This window comes from Rhipicephalus microplus, chromosome 4 (assembly GCF_043290135.1).
Source record: "Rhipicephalus microplus isolate Deutch F79 chromosome 4, USDA_Rmic, whole genome shotgun sequence".
Lineage (NCBI taxonomy): Eukaryota > Metazoa > Arthropoda > Arachnida > Ixodida > Ixodidae > Rhipicephalus > Rhipicephalus microplus.
In genome coordinates this window covers 188,020,669-188,045,090 of record NC_134703.1, presented here as the reverse complement: position 1 = coordinate 188,045,090, position 24,422 = coordinate 188,020,669, and the positions used below count along the sequence as shown (strand labels likewise).

At 46.0% G+C, this 24,422-nt stretch overlaps 1 protein-coding gene across 1 annotated transcript in view; it reads left to right on the top strand.

Moving 5' to 3' along the window:
• Positions 1 to 24,422, top strand: part of LOC119172553 (group 10 secretory phospholipase A2) — a 97,379-nt gene that overhangs the window by 48,069 nt on the left and 24,888 nt on the right. The window contains exon 2 of the mRNA XM_037423710.2: positions 23,087 to 23,378. Coding sequence (XP_037279607.2) covers positions 23,087 to 23,378 — 292 coding nt within the window. The remainder of the gene's footprint in view (positions 1 to 23,086; positions 23,379 to 24,422) is intronic.

Below are 24,422 nucleotides of genomic sequence, written 5' to 3'. Positions count from 1 at the left end.
ACAGACTCGGCTGAAGTAGAAACCTTAATTGGTAGGCTTAAAAAGGTCACAGCTTTGCCGTAAAGGTGAAGCAATGAACGCAATAGCAACAAATTGGAAGGTTATGTAGAAAGGCAAGCAGATCTAAAAGTGTCCCGCATTTCTCACGCACAAATGACGCACAAAACGTGCTCACATGTACAGATGAACGCGAATAAGAGTCACAGTTGTTACTTCGCTGTGTCTGAAAAGCGCGCCCTCTTCGCAAACGGAGAGTGTGCTATGATTTCAGTGACCTTTGTCCGCCCGGTAACTACAACAGAATTGTTCCTGTGAAAAAATTGACGGCAGATCCACGAGGTAAATGATGATGAGATTGGGCGAAGCTCCTGAAAGTAATACCGTGAAATCTTCTTCCGTTAATTCTCCTGGCGATATGCGCGCTTCCTCGCCGCTTCTCATTTTCGAACGTTTTCAAGATTTGCTTCGTGACGTTGACGTGCTGCCTCGGCCTCTCGTTCCCGTACGGAAGGATCTTGCCGACGCTGACGTGCCGCTGCAGCTTCTTGTTCACTATACCGTGGGATCTTACCGACGCTGCCTTGTTGATGTGGCTTCTTGTTCCTGTACAGCAGAATCTTGCCGACGCTGACGTGCCGCTGCAGCTTCTTGTTCACGTACGGGGGGGGGGGGGTCTTGTCGACGCTGCCTTGCTGATGTGGCTTCTCGTTCCCGTACAGCAGGATCTTGCCGACGCTGCCTTGCTGATGTGACCTCTCGTTCCCGTACGGAAGGATCTTGCCGACGCTGACGTGCCGCTGCAGCTTCTTGTTCACGTACGGGGCGATCTTTCCGACGCTGCCTTGCTGATGTGGCTTCTTGTTCCCGTACAGCAGGATCTTGCCGACGCTGCTTTGCTGATGTGACCTCTCGTTCCCGTACGGAAGGATCTTGCCGACGCCGACGTGCCGCTGCAGCTTCTTGTTCACGTACGGGGGGATCTTGCTGACGCTGCCTTGCTGATGTGGCTTCTTGTTTCCGTACAGCAGGATCTTGCCGACACTGCCTTGTTGATGTGGCTTCTTGTTCCCGTACAGCAGGATCTTGCCGACGCTGACGTGCCGCTGCAGCTTCGTATTCACGTACGGTGGGATCTTTCCGACGCTGCCTTGCTGATGTGGCTTCTTATTCCCATACAGCACGATCTTGCCGACGCTGTCTTGCTGATGTAGCTTCTTGTTCCCGTACAGCAGGATCTTGCCGACATTGACGTGCCACTGCAGCTTCTTGTTCATGTACGGTGTGATCTTTCTGACGCTGCCTTGCTGATGTGGCTTCTTGTTCCCGTACAGCAGGATCTTGCCGACGCTGCCTTGCTGATGTGCCCATCTCGTTCCCGTACGGAAGGATCTTGCCGACGCCGACGTGCCGCTGCAGCTTCTTGTTCACGTACCGGGGTATTTTGCTGACGCTGCCTTGCTGATGTGGCTTCTTGTTCCCGTACAGCAGGATCTTGTCGACGCGGCCTTGTTGATGTAGCTTCTTGTTCCCGTACAGCAGGATCTTGCCGACGTTGACGTGCCGCTGCAGCTTCTTGTTCATGTACGGTGGGATCTTTCCGACACTGCCTTGCTGGTGTGGCTTCTTGTTCCCGTACAGCAGGATCTTGCCGATGCTTCCTTGCTGATGTGACCTCTCGTTTCCGTACGGAAGGATCTTGCAGACGCCGACGTGCCGCTGCAGCTTCTTGTTCACGTACTGGGGGATCTTGCCGACGCTGCCTTGCTGATGTGGCTTCTTGTTCCCGTACAGCAGGATCTTGCCGACGCTGTCTTGTTGATGTGGCTTCTTGTTACCGTACAGCAGGATCTTGCCGATGCTGACGTGCCGCTGGAGCTTCTTGTTCACGTACGAAGGGATCTTGCCGACGCTGCCTTGTTGATGTGGCTTCTTGTTCCCGTACAGCAGGATCTTGCCGACGCTGACGTGCCGCTGCAGCTTCTTGTTCACGTACGGGGGGATCTTGCCGACGTTGCCTTGCTGATGTGGCTTCTTGTTCCCGTACAGCAAGATCTTGCCGACGCTGCCTTGTTGATGTGACCTCTCGTTCACGTATGGAAGGATCTTGCCGACGCTGACGTGCCGCTGCAGCTTCTTGTCCACGTACGGTGGGATATTGCCGACGCTGCCTTGGTGATGTGGCTTCTTGTTCCCGTACAGCAGGATCTTGGCGGTGACGTCACGCAGCTTCCATCCGACTTCTGCCTCGCGTGCTCTCACTTCAGGGTCCTGTCTGTGAGCGCACGCCGCCGCTGCCCTGCGTGCCCGCCTTTCGGCATCCTTATCCATGTGACCTCAAACCAACGGCAACGAGCATCGGCAACTACAAATTTGTATTGATATGGTTTTGATTATAAAACCATTCTTTCACAAAACACGTGGCGTTTTTCGTTAAGCAGCTGGCGTCTTCTTTTTGTTTTGCTTTAGAAACATCTGCCGTCTTTTCGGTTTGCTTTTAGACAACATCTGGCATCTTTTGTTGGTTGATTTCATCAATCAACGGCGTTTTGAACAAAACGTTTTATTGTTTAATCACGCACAGGAGAAATCTCACCAGGCACTACCTTGGAGGTAAACAATGGCTGCTACTGGGAATGAGAGACAGCAGAAGTCGGCTTTTAACACTTCCACTTCTACTAACGTTTCCTACTGGAACGTGCCAATGGCTGCTAATGGGGAATGAGAGAAAGAAGAATTCGGCTAACGCGCACGCTGCGAATTTTTTTGTTGTTCAACAACGCACAGGAGAAATCTCCCACTGGCACCACCTTGGATGTCAAAGCGTAGGACTGGTTACACACTACGACTACGACTACGACTACGACTACGAAGGACGAACGGGTGCCGCTATAAGGAGCTTCGCCCCTAAAACCCAACGCCAGGCAAGACGTACTGATCCTCCCTACCGCGAGATAAGGGCACCCGATTTAGCGTTGGTCCCCTCCTTTCCGCTGGGCAAAGTACGCGTGGAAGAAGAGTGCGCGCGCCACCGTGTTGTGAAGATGTGGTGACGGGTGCTCATTGCGCCATCTTGCTGGCAATTCCGAAAACTTGATAATTCTACTCTAGATGCCCATCTGCAGCGGTAAGTGGAAGATTTTAATAGCTTGTCGTTTGAAAGCTGAAAGAGATGCTTCTCCGTGGCGCAGTGGTTCACGCGTCACGTTCACAATTAAGATTTCACGTTTGGGTCCGCGCGCTGGAGTCTTTTTCTCAATTGTATTTTTTTCTTGTGTTCATATATATATATATATATATATATATATATATATATATTGTAACGGAGAGTAAAGAGACAACACCCGATTCTGGGCCAGCTTTTCTTATTCTCCCTTCTTCTTCCTCGCTCGCCTAGCATCTGCGTCTGTGCCAGAGTGCCAGTTTCGGCCTTCGTCGTCACACTCGGCCATGACTGCAAGCATTGTCGATGGGCCACACGACAATGTTCTAGTGTGTGAGGCTAGCTGCAGCAGTTGACATTGCTTCAGGTGGGCGGGGTTGGCTGCATCGTCGTGGTCGGCCCCGACCACGCTGGAAGTTTGTCGAAATTGGCTCTGGCGGCCGACACTGGCTATGTCGCCTGGGTCGTTCGCCATGTCGTGGTGGGGACTGGGTCCTGGTTGGTCCCTTTGTTGATGATGACTCCGTGAGACGACATTGACTGTCGCGTAGCAGTCTACAGCCTCGGCCACGGCGCGACTTTTCAGAGAAAGTAGTTCGACTCCGGTTTTCCTTTGGTGGACCGAGCAGGCATTCTCGTGGTATAAGTTTCCTGCGGTGGTGTGGTTTTCTTGGAGATGGTTCTGGCGGGCGGCCCCAACTGGATCGACATGGTCGCAGGTTGATCACAGAACGCTTTCCTTTGTCCTACCACATTTTAGAAAACAGGGCAGGAAATGGTGGATCCGGCAACGAAACGCGTAGCATCTTATGCAGCCGTCTGCGCAATTTTCTGTGGCGTGGCTCCTGCGCCGTTACTTGCGTAGTCCGTGACTTGCGCAGCGTTGTCACCATGGGGCTCCCGGACGCTATAAAGTCAGCGATTCTTGAAGCCACGCTGCGTACTGGCGGGAGATCCTCGACGGAAGCCGTTTCGAAAATCAGAGACTCTACCGATTCAGGCAGTGCACGCGTCGCACGCATATCCTCTTCCGTCTGGTCAGATGGAATGTTATTCGACTCAGCAGAAAGACCTGTCTCATTAGGTGGTAGAATGTTCAGTAGGATGGGGGCCGGTGCCTCTAAGTCAACCGGACGACCTGCGTTGGGGCCTGTTGCGGAGCGTTGCGCAAAGCTTGCCATCAGGGATCCGCCGGACACAGCTGCACCGTCGGGCCGGTGCTCCTCAGGAGCTCTAAATGCGACAGCAGAAATGTCTGTGCAAAGCAGAGTTACACAATCCTGATTGTTCCCTACATCTTGGTCACCGAGAGATGACAGGATGGTAGCGGCTCGAATCGCATCCTCTAGGTCTGGCTTTTCCCGAGTTCCGTCCTGAGAGAAGGTAGAGTTACATGGGCAGGTGGCATAGGGAATCCGACCGAAAGCAACTATGAGCTTGAAGCTCCACTCCGCCCATCACTGCTGCTTCCAACCTTCATACCGGTGCCACGCCGCTGCACCTTCCCGAAGACGGTCCATGGCCACATACCATTTTAGATCCTCTGTCCAGGCCGCGCGCATTGCTAGCACGTTGACGGTTGCCACCCAGCTGTCGGCGTCGTTCCGGACCCCGTCGAATTCCGGCAGTTCGTAGGTGGACGGCGATGGTGGGACGGCACGTGAAAATGTGGATATCACTGAGGCAACGCCGTCGAGCTGGTCTGAGAGCTGCAGGAGGGTGCCCCAAAGCTGCCTGCTCCAATGGGCTTGCCTTAAGGTCGTGCGACGCAGCTACATCCAACACGGCGTTAGTGGCACGCAATTCTGGCAACACTGTAGGAGCTCGATCGGAAATTGACGCTGTCAGTTGGTTGGTCTTGACGCGGAGTAGTGCGATGGTACGCCGCAGCTTCGAGGCGCTGTCATGTGTGAAGTCCGAAGAGTCCGTGATCGCGGTCTTCGAATGAGTAGCGGTTGCAGCACTCACGCCAGTGAGGTTGACGAGCAGAGAAGCCTGGACGGCGTTCCCTGGCAGCTCATGTGTTGAAAGAGCGTGGCAACGGGAATGTAGACCATGGGAAGCGTGAGCGGCATTCCCAAAGGACAAGAGCTGGGGCGGATCGCTGCCGCGAAACGGTGGCAGGGTGTCAATAAGGTCAAGCCCTACAACCCCAGGGGAGGCCTGGACGCCGTACACTGGTGGTTTGAAGGGTAGCTGAAGTGGCGGGTGGGACCCCATTGCCAAGAAAGCGTGAACGGCGTTCCTCGATAGAGAAGTCCGTGATGCCGACGAACCACGAAGACACGTACCGGTGGCTTCCCGCAGAGGGTTCACTTGTCGGCTTGCCCTGGCGGCATAATCCATAGCCAAGGACGCGTGGACGGCGTCCTTTGTAAAATGGTACCGGTGACGGGTACTGCAGCCGCCGAGGAGGCCTTGACGCCGTCCCCAAACGGTGGTGGAAGTGGCGGCAGGTGAACAGCTGCCAAGGAGGCCTTGATACCGTCCTCAAGCGGCGCTTATCGCAGCTGTCCTGGATGACGAAGCCGGGACGTAAGCCTTCTTCGTCGACTGCACCATTGTAACGGAGAGAAAAGAGACAACACCTGATTCTGGGCCAGCTGTTCTTATACCCCTGTCACACGGGCACCCGTGAAGACCGTTTAACTCCCTCGTCTACGACAACGAAGATGCGGTCGGTGTCACACGGCCACCCTTACGCAAACGAAGGTGAACGGAGCATTTCGCAAAGAACGTTCAACGATCTCCCTTCGCAGCAAAACGAGGTACTCTCGTCCTCAGCAGTCTAGAGGTGAGAGAAAAATTTCGAGCACTAAGTGGCCGCCGTGAAAGAATAATACATTTTAGCAATATTAAACGTTCTTTCGTTGTAGTGCTCATTCACAACGCGTGTTTGTTTACAATATTTACGCCCGCCAGAGTTCACTTGCTCTCAACACCGATGCCCTACACATCGTGCCTCGCGTGTCGGGCCGGCCAGCGCCAGCCGATTAACGTCATTACCAGCGCAATATCGCATCACTTTCTCACGTCGTCCGCTGTGTCACTCATGGCTGAAGAACACAAAATGTGCGCTCACGAGGTAAGGAAGCACAAGAGCTTTCGTACCAGGCATGTACACAGGCAACAAAACAACTAAAAGCACAACGTGGCCAGCATCACTAGCAGCATTGCTACATTTAGCAAATGCGTTTTTATGTGAAATTATTTTTAATGGTTTGTTAGTCGCATACCTACTTAATAGTGCTTTTTTGTGAAAACCGCATAACGAGGATTCACAAAAAAATCAATAGGGATCAAATTACAATACTTTTCCGAAAATCAAACAGCGCCAGCTGAGCCCCCTCGCGGCAACTGTTACAACCTTGTCATTGCCGTGTGACACTGCCACAACTCCTTCCCCGTCGAACCCCCTAGGGGAGATTTACGTTGACGGTGTTCAACGGAGTTTGGTGGTGGCCGTGGGTATTATTCTCCCTTCTTCTTGCTCACTCGCCTAGCATCCGCGTCTGTGCCAGAGTGCCAGTTTTGGTCTTCGTCGTCACAATATATATATATATATATATATATATATATATATATATATATATATATATATATATATATATATATATATATATATATATATATATATATATATATATATATATATATATATATATATATATGTGTGTGTGTGTGTGTGTGTGTGTGTGTGTGTGTGTGTGTGTGTGTGTGTGTGTGTGTGTGTGTGTGTGTGTGTGTGTGTGTGTGTGTGTGTGTGTCGCTGGCGTCGACGCCAACCCGGGCGGATAAATCCAGCGGATATTTTCAATACGATTGCTATCGAAATATAATAATGTTGCGTCATGAAATTGATGAAATAGTTTCTGTCGTGTTGAAATTGCTATCACCGCTTATGTTTGGAGTGTTAGCTTACATTATCAACTTCACCTTCACTAAATGCATATTCCCTGCGCATATAAAATTGGCAAATGTCAATGCAGTATATAACGGTGGTGATATAAATATTTTAGCGAACTATTACCCTACATCTGTGCTTCCAGCAATATCAAAAATTTTAAGGTGCTAATTTGGATAGACTTTCATCTTTTTTGGATAAGCATCAGATAATAATGAAACTCAGTATGGTTTACAAAAAAATTATTAACGCAACAGGCACTACCAAGTACTAAAGATAAGACAATCGAAAATATGGAAAATAAAAAATACACACTTGGGCTCTTTTTTGATTTTCAGAAAGCATTTGACTCCATACAATTCAGACTATTGATTACTTAGTTATCCAGGTACTGGTTGTGTGGAGTAGCAGTACCGTTGTTATAATGTTACTTGGAAGATCGTTACCATTTTGTACAAATCAACAATGCAATATCCACAAAAGTAAAATTAAACCAAGGAGTGCCCCGAAGACCCTACTTAGGCTAGTATTGCTCCTTGCTCATAGAAATGATATTGCCAATATACCTCACTCCACAGAACCTATTATGTAGACTGATAATACGAATGCTTCCTTTACATCATACAGTTTATTATCTCTTGAAGTAAGCATAAATATATATAGGTCACCTTTCGAATCCGTTTAAGAAAAGTGAACTGCACTTGAATGCGAAAAAAAACAACCTGTAATGTATTCCGGCCTATAAACAAACCTATCAGTAACATAACTGTAATATTTGACGGAAATTGAATCACACATGTGAGGGAACCAACATTTTTTTGAGTGTGGTTTCAGGAGCAACTAAATTGGAGCACACATGTAAACCTTTTAATTACCGCACTGGCAAAAATAGTTCTTTGTTTCTATAGAATAATGCACTTCATACCACTAAGGTTAAATATAAGTATGTGCTACTTGCTTTTACACTCTAAAGTGATTTATGCGATGCTAGTTTGGGGAACATTGCAAAAAAACCAGAAGCTAATAACTATCCAAAAGAAAATGTTTTGAAAGAGGAAACATAGAGGATTTGCGAACTGCATCAGTATTCATCCAACAGTCCGTGCTCAAGTTACATCAATTATAAAATTTTAAATTGCTGTAGTTATTTCAAAAGCAAAAGTTACACGAGGCAACTTGTACCGAAACATTATACTACCTGATGACTTTTACAGCGTGAGAACAGAACAATAACTAAGGGACAAGCAGACGAGTGCGACCAGCTGTCATACCAACTAGCCCAAATCGCCACGCTTCTAAATAATTTATTTTATTCTTTGACCTTTATTCAAGAATTACCCCACGTTATTCTTGGGCGTTACAGCAGGAGGGTTTAAACCAGACATACAAATAGGTCTTCATTTGCACAACATACAGTTTTTTCAGCAAGCTTGTTCTATTCGGCTACACACTTCGTAAAAAAATTCGTAAACACGCGCGTCCTGGACCGGTATTCACAGATTAAGTGTTTGTGATCATTACGCATAGAAACATAAAAAGGTGTATTTAAATCATTATTCTTGTTTAAGCCTACCTGGTTGTATATAACTTTAAAAAACAGTTTCAAATTATACTACACTTTGCGAGGGCAAAAAAAAGTGAGCACCGAGACCAAAAACCAATTATGGAAAACAAAGGGTTGTATACCAAATATCTCGCATGATGAATGCTCGAGCAGATAAATTGAACTTTAAAGCTTGCAAAGCAGGCTTTAAAAAGCAAACAAAGAACTTGTTAATAACCACTTGTACACCTTACCAAAACGTTTAGGTGGAGTTTTATGCATCTATCAACCTTAAAATTATTCATTACTTTGTATTTTGACTGTATAATTGCACAGTTGCACCTCAGTGCATCGGTATGCACTCTCTTTCCCTCAGTGTTCGAGTTTTTTGTCAATTTGACTTGGTTATGTACCTCGAAGTGAGTGACGTCTAATTTTGCGAATGTGCTATTTATATTTTTATTTTTATTTTGTGTGAATTTAGTATGTACACTTGCAAGCATTTGTATTGAATTTCTATGTGAGCAATGTATTAAATTTTGTCTGTTTTTGTCCTTGCTAATATCAAAGCTTAGCACAAACTGCGGAGGGACAAGGGCGTTTGTCAGGCTGATTGCCTTTGGCCCTTGCCCCTGGAGTGAGCCCTGTAATGTGCTTACTCTAAATAAAGTACTCTTACTCTTACTCTATTTACCTTTATTGTCCATTCACGTGGCGTACTTAAAAATTTGTATATATGAAGCAAGCGAAACACCTGAGAACTCGCTATAATCTGTGCAAGTAGTCATGTTCTACATGACACGCATGTCATGATTATCATGTTTGCACCAGTCACATACCTTCGATATCCTTTCACGTCACGTAATACAAAATTTGTTATATGTGAACCTAGCGAAACGGCCGCGAGCGCTTGAGGAGCGTCGTATGTAGTCATGTTCTTACTTGATGTACATGTCATGACCCATGACCATCATGTTTAAACATATCATTTACCTTCGTCGTCTGCTCCCTTCACGTATTACAAAATTTGGTATATGTGAAGCTGGCTAAATGGGCGTGAGCGCATCATGAGCCTGGCATGCATTCCTGTCCTTACACGACCTGCACCTCATGATTGTCATGTTTGCACTAATCACACACCTTCGTCCTCCAATGATATAACGTAATACTAGATTTGGTATGTGTGAAGCTATCGAAACTACCACGAGCGCACTATGAGCGTGGCGTGTACTTATGACTCACATGACAGGCATGCCACGTTATGGCCCGTCAATCCTGTTTGCCATGAAGTGATATCGTGCCATACAAGTTTTGCAATATGTCATGTGAATGAAACCATCGCAAGATTAATTGTCACACACAGGTCCCGTAAATTAGGGAGGCGATCGCCGGGCTGATTCCAAGGGCCGAAGTATCGGCCCCCCGAACCGCAGCACGAAAGCGTGGACAATTTAGAAGTGGTCCTTTTTGGCGCGCCAGCGGACGCCGGCTGTGGCCCAAAGAACAAGTCAGAGCCGAGAGTTGATAAACAAACAAAATTATATTCTCAATAATGGCAGATCGCAAACAATACACAAGAATGCACACTCCACAATAGTTGAGTACAATGTGTCACCAAACAGACAATGTACTACACAGTACAATCAACCACACTTGAAACAACGGACACAGACAACAATACGCACTACAATGCAGTCGCATGCATTGAACAACCAAGACACTTAAAGACTAAAGAGATAGAAAACCTATTCAGTCCAAAGTTCTTGGAACAAAAGTCTGAATGATACTCTTCCGAGAATCACTCACTCAAAGTCCAGCGTTGCTGTCGTTCCACAGTCCTCGAAGTTTCTCTTCCAGGAAACCTCGCCGAAGTTTCTCTTCCAGGAAACCTCACGTCTTCAATAGGCCACTCTCCAAGCTTCAAACTTCTTCGCCGGAAACACGTCGGCTTCCCACACGCAGCCGTTGCCACGCGTCTTCACTCGATAGCGGTAAACACACACTCTTGCCTGTAGCTCGAGTCGTCACCCCTCAGGTGAAAATCATCTTCTTCTCCTGGTTTGTCTCCACGGACAAAACCTTCGCCGACTACACGGCAGAATCCCTACGCGCTCTGGCGCTAACTTCCGTCTTCTCCTGCTTTGTCCCTACGGACAAAACCTTCGCCGACTACACGGCGGAATCCCTACGCGCTTTGGCGCTAACTTCCGTCTTCTCCTGATCTCTCACCTCGGCTGCTCGATTAAATACCCTCCGCGCGAGATTCCAGAAGGTTCTCGTCATTTCGTCGGCGCGATACGCAGCGAAGGTTGGGGAGAGGCGCAAGACTGTACGAGGGCCGTCCCCGACAGATGACTCAACGGGGCATAACACGCCCCTTTCCTTCTAGAAATTTCGAGTGCTTGCTCGGCCGCCGATGTGGGGTGAGGAGGTTCGTCGGCGAAGCCACGCTTCCGAGGGGAGAGAGTCGCGCGCCCTGGGAGCCTTGGATGTTTGTTTTCTCTTTTTTTGTTCTTTTATCGTTGGCCTCGCGGCGTCACTCCGGCGTTTCGTCGCGAGACTTTGGCGGCGCGCCCTTTTTGAGCGCTCGTTCTGTGACACTGCCCCCCACTTTAAGAATATTATCTCATAATATTCAAAACCACACAAACGAGCGCGAACAGTCACCACACACTCTGAAAGACTGTAACACAAACTGTCACTCATGACACTTCACATTCACAATAGATCGCTCAATACAATCGTACATTGTAGTTCAATTCCACAACTCATGAAGTATAGCTACAGTTACCTGACTACAACACTTCATCACACATTCCAAACAATACAAACGTACAAAGTTCAGTCCTTACAACAATTATACAACACTATACATCACATCATCGCACAGAACACTTTGACTCGCTCGACATACACTTGTGACGCAGGATAACAGGAACATTAACACAACATATGTCACTCAGCCCTGCCAAACACATTCCGATTCCACCTCAGCAACTATCCTGTGTATTTCGAGCTGCGCTTGCGTCCTTTCTTGCGGTGCTCGCTCGATCTCTTCTTGTTTTTCCTTGTTCGTTTTCGTTTCGGCGAGCCTTTTCAACGACGGGGTCTGAGGCGGCGTCTCAGCCATCGTTGTCACATCTGACACTGTTAACGGGTGATAACGCTCAACCGATCCTGTCACCCGCTTGTTCATGTCACGACATTGGACCTGGCTGGCCGACTCCGTCACCTTTACACTGTCTGTCGGTTGAGGTCGTGCCGACGTACGTCCAGCTGCCCAGCCCGTGAACTCATTCAACACGATCGTCTTCTCATTCACTGTCTCTTGCACCGCGGCTTCACCTCGGGCTCTAGTGAGATCCGTCACGGGCTGCTTCTCCACTGTATCTAGCGGTCGCTGGGTTGGCGAGGGCTCTATCTTAGGGTCTTCTCCCAAACATTCCGGATCATTCGGTCCTCGCACCCCGTCGATGTTTCCGATGACAAGGTCGTACAGGGGGGTCGTCATGCATAAAGCAGTAACCTTCCCGCTGAAGTACGGGGTTTCAACCTCAATTTCTGCTTCGGGAAGCATCCGAACCGTACGGTCAATTAGGCAAACCGGTTTCGTTTTGCCTGTTACCTCACTTTCCCGTACCAAATTTTTCCGCACGATAGCAGTGGAGCTGCCGCTATCTCTTAACACCGTAACCTTTTTGCCCGCAACTTTTCCAGACAGCGTTGGCATTCCCTTCGTAACACCGGTTGGCTGTTTTGCCATTACAGCACCCACAATAGAAATTTTGTCCCCATTTTTCAACTCTACGAATCCATCTGTGATGGCATTATTACCGGATTTCGGTGCCGCTTGCACACAGGATACCTGGTGAGTTTGACTCGCTCCGTTATGACATGCGTCTGCTTTGTGCCCAGTCTGACCACACTTAAAACATTTTACTACCGTAAGGCTCGTAAAGTTAGTACGACAGATGCTCGCGCGATGACCCACTCGGTTATAAAGAAAACATCGCGGAACACTCTCCGGTGCACGCTTCTTTTGTTGGGGTGCCGAATTTTTCGAATCTTCGGGACACTCCTTCTTGACCTTAGCCAAATGAGTTCCACCTTGCGCTTCCAAGAATTGATCAGCCAAATCAAGCATGTCTTCAAGTGACTTAGCTCTCCTCTCTTTTAAGTACAGCGACAGGCTTGGGTGGCAACTAGTAAGAAACCGTTCTCTAATTAGGAGCTCTCTAAGTTCATCGTACTCCTGCGCTGTCCCTGAAAGTTCAATCCAACTGTCGAAATAATGGCAAAGTCGGGCGGCATACTGCGTAGCCGTCTCCCCATCAACTGGCTTTCCTGTCCGAAATCTGTCCCGGAATCCTTCCACAGTAAATCTAAATCGCTTCAGCAAAGCAGCTTTCACCTTTGCATAGTTGGCTGCATCAGTCGGCGTCAGCCTGCCGTACACACTGAGCGCTTCACCACTCAAGCAGTACTCTTAGCAGTTGCCCATTGATGTTCCGGCCAATTCTGGCTCCTCGCAATCGTCTCAAATCGGCGAAGGTACGCGCCAAGGTCGTCCTTCCTCTCATCCAACGCTACGAGCAGCTTGCTTGGGTTCAAGCGGAAGCCGTGGTCCTCCCGTTCGCTGCTTTCAACTCTAGCTTGGACCGGAGTTTCACTTCGCTGTTGCAAACGGAGCCGCTCGAGTTCCATTTCGTGCTGCCGCTGCCGTTCCCTTTCAGCCATCTCCGCCTCTCTTTCTTCTCTCGCCCTTTCGGCTGCCAACTTCTCTCTCTCCAGCTCCAACTTCAATTGCTGCTCTCTTTCTTCCCTGGCTCTCTCAGCTGCCAACCTCTCTCGTTCCAACTCAGCTTATTTTTCCGCTTTGGCTCTTTCGACTGCCAGCCTTTCCTTTTCCAGCTCAGCTGCCTTTTCTTCTTTGGCCTTCTCTTTTTCTTCTTTTTCCTTCTGGGTGACCCACTTCCGTAGTTCGACGCCAGAAAGACCCATCTTCTCACCAAGAGCTACTAACTTTTCGAGATCCATCGTGTCTCGCAAATGAAGTCTTGCCGCGTGCAAAAATATCTGCGTAAATCCTTCTATCGGAACACTCCCCTGCACTCGTTAACGAGAACACTGAACAACACACAAAATCGTTACGATAGCAATATCAACAACTCGAGGCTCTTTCTCACTACTTTGGACACACTGTGCACCAAAAGGTCCTGTCGCAGACGCCAGATTAATTGTCACACACAGGTCCCGTAAATTAGGGAGGCGATCGCCGGGCTGATTCCAAGGGCCGAAGTATCGGCCCCCCGAACCGCAGCACGAAAGCGTGGACAATTTAGAAGTGGTCCTTTTCGGCGCGCCAGCGGACGCCGGCTGTGGCCCAAAGAACAAGTCAGAGCCGAGAGTTGATAAACAAACAAAATTATATTCTCAATAATGGCAGATCGCAAACAATACACAAGAATGCACACTCCACAATAGTTGAGTACAATGTGTCACCAATCAAACAACGTACTACGCAGTACAATTAGCCACACTCGAAACAACGGACACAGAACACAATACACACTACAATGCAGTCGCATGCATTGAACAACCAAGATACTTAAAGACTAAAGAGATAGAAAACCTATTCAGTCCAAAGTTCTTGGAACAAAAGTCTGAATGATACTCTTCCGAGAATCACTCACTCAAAGTCCAGCGTTGCTGTCGTTCCGCAGTCCTCGAAGTTTCTCTTCCAGGAAACCTCGCCGAAGTTTCTCTTCCAGGAAACCTCACGTCTTCAACAGGCCACTCTCCAAGCTTCAAACTTCTTCGCCGGAAACACGTTGGCTTCACACACGCAGCCGTTGCCACGCGTCTTCGCTCGATAGCGGTAAACACACACTCTTGTCTGTAGCTCGAGTCGTCACCCCTCAGGTGAAAATCATCGTCTTCTCCTGCTTTGTCTCCACAGACAAAACCTTCGCCGACTACACGGCGGAATCCCTACACGCTCTGGCGCTAACTTCCGTCTTCTCCTGCTTTGTCCCTACGAACAAAACCTTCGCCGACTACACAGCGGAATCCCTACGCGCTTTGGCGCTAACTTCCGTCTTCTCCTGATCTCTCACCTCGGCTGCTCGATTAAATACCCTCCGCGCGAGATTCCAGAAGGTTCTCGTCATTTCGTTGGCGCGATACGCAGCGAAGGTTGGGGAGAGGCGCGAGACTGTACGAGGGCCGTCCCCGACAGATGACTCAACGGGGCATAACACGCCCCTTTCCTTCTAGAAAGTTCGAGTGCTTGCTCGGCCGCCGATGTGGGGTGAGGAGGTTCGTCGGTGAAGCCACGCTTCCGAGGGGAGAGAGTCGCGCGCCCGGGGAGCCTTGGATGTTTGTTTTCTCTTTTTTTTTTGTTCTTTTATGGTTGACCTCGCGGCGTCACTCCGGCGTTTCGTCGCGAGACTTTGGCGGCGCGCCCTTTTTGAGCGCTCGTTCTGTGACAACCGTGACATGTAAATCATGACATTCGTGGCATGTCATAAATTTTGAGTTATTACTAGGTACTTATGCTCGTGATGATGATTTGTGGGGTTTAACGACCCAAAACCACCTTATGATTATGAGAGACGCCATAGTGGAGGGCTCCGGAAATTTCGACCACCTGGGGTTCTTTAACTTGCACCCAAATGTGAACACGCGGGCCTACAACATTTCCGCCTCCATCGAAAATAGCACTTATGCTCGTTATACAGTCATGTTACGCCATATCAATTTTGGTATAGATCCTATAATCGGAATGAAAAGGTGAGCTAAATGTAGTAGGTGGATAGATAGATAGATAGATAGATAGATAGATAGATAGATAGATAGATAGATAGATAGATAGATAGATAGATAGATAGATAGATAGATAGATAGATAGATAGATAGATAGATAGATAGATAGATAGATAGATAGATAGATAGACAGACAGACAGACAGACAGACAGACAGACAGACAGACAGACAGACAGACAGACAGACAGACAGACAGACAGATAGATAGATAGATAGATAGATAGATAGATAGATAGATAGATAGATAGATAGATAGATAGATAGATAGATAGATAGATAGATAGATAGATAGATAGATAGATAGATAGATAGATAGATAGATAGATAGATAGATAGATAGATAGATAGATAGATAGATAGATAGATAGATAGATAGATAGATAGATAGATAGATAGATAGATAGATAGATAGATAGATAGATAGATAGATAGATAGATAGATAGATAGATAGATAGATAGATAGATAGATAGATAGATAGATAGATAGATAGATAGATAGATAGATAGATAGATAGATACGGTCAAAGTCGTTGAAGTTTGGTAAGAATGGATTCGCATATAAAAGTAAACTTATTCTTACATATTTCCCTCTTTTGCTAATACACAAATAGTGGGCGCTTATATGGGCCCTAAACACTAAATCAAATCTACAAAAAATATCAGTTGTGCAAAAACGGCTAATAAATATATTATATTGATCACCTTATGGACGAAAAACAAGGATACTTTGTGCAACGTGAAATCCTCAATACTTTTAACCTATACTGTTATATATTTCTATAGGGATATAGAGTAGATTTTACAAAAAAAAAAACACCAGCGCCGCTAACGCAGTCTCACCTTTTTCAGACTGTTTCTTTCTCACTAACCACACCACCACGGAACACACTAATTTAAACAAGCTACTGGCACCAACTATTCTAGATTTACATTCATGACATACCAATTAAGATGTAATCTTTCATGCGTATTTTCGCTAATGACTGCCTTGTTCATCTTTCCATAGAGAGTAGTCATGATCACCGATTCCTCTAAAGGGTCCTGGATCGCATTCATGACTTGTGTACAACCTGGCTAATGACTCTTAAAATTTCAATGTTTAAAACTGTCTCATTTACCTGTGAATCAGTTCACGCGCTCTTTCCGTGCAAAATCAGTATACCAACACAATGGCTTGAACCACATCGTATCTACGCATTCGACTCACGCAAAATCTTTCTTGAGCTGGTGATATAACTACCATTTCTACTAATGCTTCCGGACCTCCGTCGCAACCTACAATCTACTACTTCTCACGTACGTAAGCAAGCATACCAAACATTCTCCTACGCCAATTATAGTACACATCATGCATTTCGTCATCTCATCAAAAATATTTTAAGCAAACGTCAGAAGCTATCCGGAACAGGTCCGGTCATTTTATCACGCGTAATTATAATATCTTGTCTAGTGTAACGCAGCTAAAGATCGAACTTTCACTCCGCCTATTAACAACACGTCGTGGCATTGCCATTTTGTCTCGTTCACATAAATATACCAATGTCACTCGATCACCGCTACCACAATTACAACGTTCCTCTCACTTGTCGCAAGAGTATACACAATGACTTCAGCTACTCCTGCGTCTATTACGGCACCAGTAATGCTTTTTACCACTTATCCCTCTTACGTGCCGTGCGACTATGGAACGACCTTCCTAATAGCATTGCCTTTCATCACGAAAAGAACATATTTCGCGAGTATCTTCTCATCTATCTCTTTGATAAATCTTATCTGGTTCATCTCCTGTCATGTTTTTTTCAACCCCTTTTTCTTTTTTTTTAATTTTGTTGTACTGGAATTTTTTTGACAAGAAGAACTGAATTGTTTGACTAGAAATTATTAGACTGGAGACCGATCATTATTGTCCTGGAAACTATTTTGCTGTATTTGCCATTGTTTGTTTTCTATGTAATTCTCATTGTTCCTACTTTTGTGTACCTACTTTGTTCCTGATGTCATTCTAAATTGTTCTTACTTCGTACTGACCCCCTCCCCACTTACACAAGGCCTGCAAGAATAAGTAGGTAAGTAAATAAATAATCAAATAAAGCTACGGACGGTCTGTGCTTCTCTACCACTAGCCACTCTAGCCCCGCCATGGTGCTCTAGTGACTAAGGTACTCAGCTGCTGACCCGCAGGTCGCGGGATCGAATCCCGGCTGCGGCGGCTGCATTTCTGATGGAGGCGGAAATGTTGTAGGCCCGTGTTCTCGGATTTGGGTGCACGTTAAAGAGGCCCAGGTGGTCGAAATATTTGGAGCCCTCTACTACGGCGTCCCTCAAAATCATATGGTGGTTTTGGGACGTTAAACCTAACATATCTATCAGTAGCCACTCACAATAAATCAGCTCATCAAGGCGCACATTGGTTTTCCGGAAATCAATAACCTAAGAATACGCAAATTCCTAGCACCGAGAAATCAGGGATGGCTTTTCCTCGTCAAAATACTCCTACAGTAGTTAAAAGACCATGACCATTCTATTTTTTCCTCTCTACTATTGACTGAAACAACGTGTGCGTAATAACGCAAGGATATTTTGTGTAAAAATATATGCTTACCCGTGTGTGTCTAATATTGACTGAAATTACGTGTGCATGATTACGGAAGGCTATTTTTGTCTATACCTATATGCTCGCTGGTGTGTGTGTATTTAGGTTATTATTGCATCTCTATGACCTTTTTTTTTTGTTCTTGAAGAGCGAGTCGTCATGCTGCCCATAATTTTTTCATACTTTTTACTTTTTCACGTTAACTTAAATCACTCTAATTACTGTTATCGCTGTAGTTGTGCTCATGTATAGAACTATGTGTGTGTGTTCACCACTGCCTACATCCCCCTGCACATTTCCTTCAATCCACCCGTACCCCAGAGCGGTGGGAAGGCACGCTTCGCAACAGCGCTCCCAAGGTCTCTGAGGGGCCCGTTCAGCGGGCCTGAGCTGTCGCACAAATTGCCATAGCTGTCCCGTAATAGGGACCCTCTTTTTTTCTACTTTTTTGAAACTCGACAAAAAAAAACGTTTTCATCATCGTTATCGCAAATGGCACCACGCCCTTTCCGTCATCCGGGAACGGTACCATGTCAAGTCGATGCCGTCGTTTGCTTTAATATGTTTCTTGTCCCCATGGTCGACACTTTCACAATGGCACAGTCATCATGGGGCTCGACTGCTGTTCTGCAGGTCGCGGGATTGAATCCGGCCCACGGTGGCCGCATTTTTGAGTGAGCTGAAATGATTGAGGCCTGTGTACTTAAACGGAGGTGCACGTTACAGATACCCAAGTGGTCAAAATTTTCGGAGCCCTTTTCTCTAGCCCCTGACATAACGTATCAGGGTTTTAGAACGTTAAACCACCTCAATTATTATTACGCGCCTTTTCCATGTGATTTCACTTTGTTGTATTAGGGAAAATAATCAAGTAGAAATAAAACTCACTAAGTAAAGCGATTGATGGGATATAAATTAAGTTAGTCATGGATTGCGCAAAAACATACCACAAGGAGGCAGCATACGCTTGTTCGAAGATCGTAATAAACAATCATTACCGTTGCATATGCTGCCAGACTATATTTGCCCGACAGCATATGCTGTCTAATATATTTTTCTAAACTCGAAATAAAGCCAGACAACTACATGGTAAGGGATTCTTCCAGGCCTTCCCGTCACAAACACAGCTGTAGCATCAAGCCAATTTTCGCAAGAACTAATTTATACAAACACTCTTTTTCCCCGAAATCAATCTCTGAGTGGAACTTGCTGCCCCGAAACTCTACTCTTCTTTCCTTTTCACCATAAAATGCGCCTTGTGTTTCCTGGCTTTCACAATACTTGTTTGATTTAACAACTTGTTGTGTGCCTAAGAGTGTGGTGCTTTGCTTATGGATTGTTGCAGTGGGTGTACTCAGCCCTCTGGAAACGAGTATAATTTGATGGTGATTTCTATGTTTTTCTTACATTTCGTGCATACCAGTATAAATTTTGTTGTAACTTTGTTGTACCTTTATTTTGCCTTCGAACTTGCTGTACCTTTCCTGCTTGGACCTTAAATGGTTCGCAGTATATGATAAATAAAAATAAAAAGAAAAACTTGCAAGACGCTTGAGCGTCGCCTGCAGCAGTAAAACACGATAGCATATTAAGGCCGCGTGGACGTCGCCTCCTCAATTCCTAGCAAGTTCTCACTTTGCAATAGACACCTCAGCCATGCCACTAGGGAAGGGTTCCATGGTATCCTAGAAAGCCTATTGCAAACACTTCTGCGAAGTTCCTATGTACTACACAATTATTCGCAGTTTCGCGAATCGACGTCAATAACGAGTGTCAACATGTGCGAAAGGTGACTTGGTGTGCAAGTTGCCTCGTTTCTGCTGATGATGTTAATCATGCCTGAGCGTTTTGTAATGGGTGAGGTTTTAAACCAACCACTTGTTGCGCAATCCACATTTTTTTAACAACTGGTGCAAATATACGCTTCCCCCACGTAATACAACAAGCTTTAAGGAGTCTCTCCACAAAACATGACATTCGAACAAAATATTTTTACCAACTTGTGGCAACATTCTCATAAAGAAACAAGGTTATGTATGCCTCTTTTCGCTGAGACCTGACTTCCCACGTCTACGACTGTCTCTGAAGAGAACCAACTCCACGTAGCTGAGAGTCGGTGCGCTTTATCTGAGCACCTTGAATCTCTTAGGAGTAGCGAAATGACTCAGGCATAACACTAGCACTTTTGAGCGACTCACATGACTCATGTCGGGAACATTTCTAAGTAGGTGAAATTACACACACCGAAGCGTCAAGCAACTCTAGAACGATTTTTACTTGGTAATGATCTAACATGGTTTTGGTAATGCTCCATCATGCGGCTACTGTTGGAAGCAAGTAAGTATTTGCTTTAAGCAAGTTTAATAATATTTGTCGTTGTTCGCCGTGACTGCAAAAAAAGTGTTGGTTCAATTTTATGATTATTTGATTAAAACTCATCAAAATAATTCATGCAGCTCATATAGTAGAGTATAATGGGGAGCGTTAAAAGCAGGTCTGTAATTTGCTATCAAGCAGTTGAGTTATTTTCTTCATTTTTATGCTTGTATCAGTATAGCAAACTAAAGCGTGTGACTGTGATGAGCCTATTTCACAAGCTGCAAAATACACTGCAGAAGTACGCACCGTGTTTTCATCTTTATTTCTTGAGAATATGGATAAATCAAAAAGTGGTGATCGCTGGAGGCAACCGACTTGTGACTTTTTGTGTTGTTCTTGTTCAATGTGAGTTGTCATGAAAGAAGTTATCTGAAAAACAGTACCTCATATTCGAATCAAAAAAAAAATTTACAAGGAAATATATTTGAGAGAAATCTGTCTGCTTGGGTGAAATCATAAAAATAAAAAGTCTCTACAGCAAAAGTATCTACACCAAAAGCTTGAATGTGCCAAGATTCTGAGTATTTTGTTTTGTTGTCGTTACCTTTCGTTTCGATCACCCGGCTTTAAACAACGACCGAAATCGTTTTTGACTTCTTTGCATTGGTGCTACTCGCGTGTTTTTCTCCGACGTCTTGTACAACCAAGCGGATTGCAGAACCGAGTGCCTCGTTGACGAAGCAAACAGCGCTGATGATTTTCCCAATACGAGTGGCAAGGCAACAAGCCACAGCTGCACCTTCGTTTCTGTGAGTGTGGCTGTCAAAGTGCAGACATCGCGGCAGCGAACCGGGATCCCGAGGACAACCAACATGCGCAGACTAGTTACTTCGACTTACTGTGACCTTTCGTGCAACACACGGTAACTGCACACACATGCGGCATGAGTGCATCGCTTGAATGCTTTGTCAGTAATAACAAAATAATGCACGAAAACAAGGCGGTCACCAAGTTTTTCAAGTGGCACAAGCTATGAGTGAATGCATGAAGTCAGCGAAAGAAATCAAATGAAACAACGAAAAATAGGAAAAGGTGCATAGAAAGCAGGCAATAGAAATAGCCAAAAAAGAAGCAAGAAGTTCACAGAATTAATGTATTACAAAACAGAAATCTCACAGACACAGAGAAAGAATTGAGAGAAACAAGCAAGGCGACGCATTTTAGGCTTGGCAGCACTATGTGAGGCTGCCATATCATGTTTTTTTTTTACTCTTTTTCACATGTGGAGGCATGCTTCACACTCAGTATTGATGCAAACTAGGACTCACACAAAAACGCATCTCAAAATGACGTCTCGTGCTTTTAGCAGTGCAGGCACAATCTGCGATCATCGAAATATCACTCTTGGCAGTCGATTGCCTCTCTCATACTGTGGGAGCTTGTACAACAGCGCGCATGATGGTCTCGGCTCCTTGACAGACGGTTTTAGTGGCTGTCGGCACCAGCCCCGGGAACGCAGGCTGCCATTTAAAATAGCTGGCAGCCTTCTTCCGCAGTGTAGGTGCAAGCACCCAGCTGAAGCTGTATAATTAGTGCCGACAAAGGTGATACATTCACCATTAGCCGCAGCTCGTTCTGGCACCGTCGCGTACGTTGTGTAGCAGAACAGAACGGCACTGAACGCTAGCCACGTGATGCATATGGTGCATATACGGCGGCGTCTTCAAAACAGAAACCAATATAAACACCCGTCACGAGACTAAAATGGCTCTTGCTGAAAAGCAGACTAAAACGTTCTGGTTCTACGTTTCAAAAGGTGCGGTATCGAGAACCGAAGGCCCTGAGAAAGCCATGATTCTCTTTTGACACTCTTTTTAAGTGAGAAACGCGCGTGACTCGGTGGTAGAGCAGCTTCTTGCAACACCAAAGTCTTAGGTTCGATTCCTAATCCAGCTGGTCATTTTGAACTATTTATTTATTAGCTTCTTATCTCGAATTTTCGCTCACAACCAACAAGGTTGACACCGGAATTTTTCGTGAAACGATTTATGGAACTATCTTGGGTTAAAATACTCGAGGCTACTTTTTTTCCGACCACAGGGCAGCTAACATGTTTTAGTTAGCATTCTTTGAAGATAATAAATACGTGCAATTCATGTTTTTGCGAAATATTACGAATATAACATTTATCTTCTGTATCAACATGTCAGATCACGTCATATGACTTTTCATTTACTAATTATTTATTTATTATTTTGGGCATACACATATAAAGGGTTTGCCTGCGAGGTAACCCACATGGAAAGTTTAAACCTCTTGATTAGGCCTTACCACAGAGGGGCAGCAGGAGCAACGGATTAAGAAATAATAAATAATCTTTGTAACATAATAAGTAAATTGGGATATAATCATTAGTAGGGCAAGCATGTGATCACTAGATAGAGTAGCAAAATCACGATAACATTGAACATAATGTAATAATGCAATCACAGTAAAAACATCGTGATGGCGATAAAGACTTGATGGCGATCAGATATTAGAGATTACTATTGATGATAGTTTTTGCGCGTTACAGATGTTTGCTGCAAAGCATATGGTCCACTGATTACTGCACATGTCATTAGAACAGAGAGGGTTACGATGTCATTTGCAAAAGTACACAGGAATTCGACTTAACGGGAACCGTATCGGGACTTAGCCAACGCCCGAAATAGACGATGCCGTTGCACCTCAACCGCAGGTTTGCTGCCGGCCATGATCGAGCGCCGGGCGCTCTCCAGGCGTAGGTCCGATTCCGGTGGCAGCAGCCGGCTGCTGAAGAAGCAGGCTTCCGGGCTGCGCCATGAGGGCCTGCTGCTGCCCGTGGCTGACAAGGGCGAGCGGCACCGCGCGGGTGCGCGTGCTCGGCGCAGCATCGTCCAGTTGGCCAGCATGCTTAAGTGCGTGTCCGGCTGCAACCCACTCAGCTACCGAGGCTACGGCTGCTTCTGCGGCTACATGGGCGACGGAACGCCCGTCGACCACATCGACAGGTACGTCTCCGTAGGTGGTCGTTACGGTCTTTCGCCTTCTCTTTCATTCTTCAGCACCTCGTTTCCCCTTTTCCAGTACAAGGCTGGAGGTCTCTTTTAGTTAAGAGCCCTGCATTTCTTTTACCTTTCTGTGTCTCTTCCTTTCGCTCTCGAAGAACGAGATGCGGACTTCTGTTTGGCACAAGTGTGCGTTAAATAAATCTTGCATAAAAATTTATATAAAAAATCTTTTCGTGAACTTGCCTAATCATCGATGGCAGTTCCAGTTCACATTTCGGTTGCACGGCGCAGCTTCACAATATTGTGTTTAATGCAGTTTCAAGGCTACATGCGGAATTTTTTTTCTCCGTGGTTTTTGTATTTGAGGGTTCGGTTTTCATAGATGGGTGGGTTTTACGTGATAAAATGCTGTATTATTCAATACCATGCCTCAAGATCTTCCTATGAAGCTGTGGTTAGTCAAAACTGGCTACGAAATTCTCTACCTGACTTGGACTGATTCAGTGTATAATTATACGTAACGTGTTCCAAGTAGTCGATTGCTTGTGATCAATGAAATTCTTTTGTAATTTTGTAATATAATCAAGTTCTTTTTGCAGCATTCTGAAGTACTCAATGAACGTTTTTGGCAGCGATTCCATGGACACTCTCGGTGGATTTTTGCCGTCGCAGTAACCATCAACATCGTGTCTTATATATGTACGCTAGGCAGTAGTCAGGAAGCCCCAACCAATCGTTCAAATAAAACAGAAAGACGTTTCGGCCCCACTACGAAGGTCTTGTTCACAACTTTTTTTGTGAAAAATGCCTCCCTAGCGAGGCTTGAAACGTCTTTCTCTTCTATTTCAACGATTGGTCGGGGGGCTTACGAATATCCGCCATGAATTTTCCGACCAGACAGGCTTCCATAGAACTTTCGACTTCACATGTATGCATATACTTAAAAAGGCACGAAGAAGAACATTGTAAAGCCACTCGACCTGTGACCCCTCGACCCACAGAACATCACGTTGGACAACTTGAACCAGCGCCCCGCACCCTCCG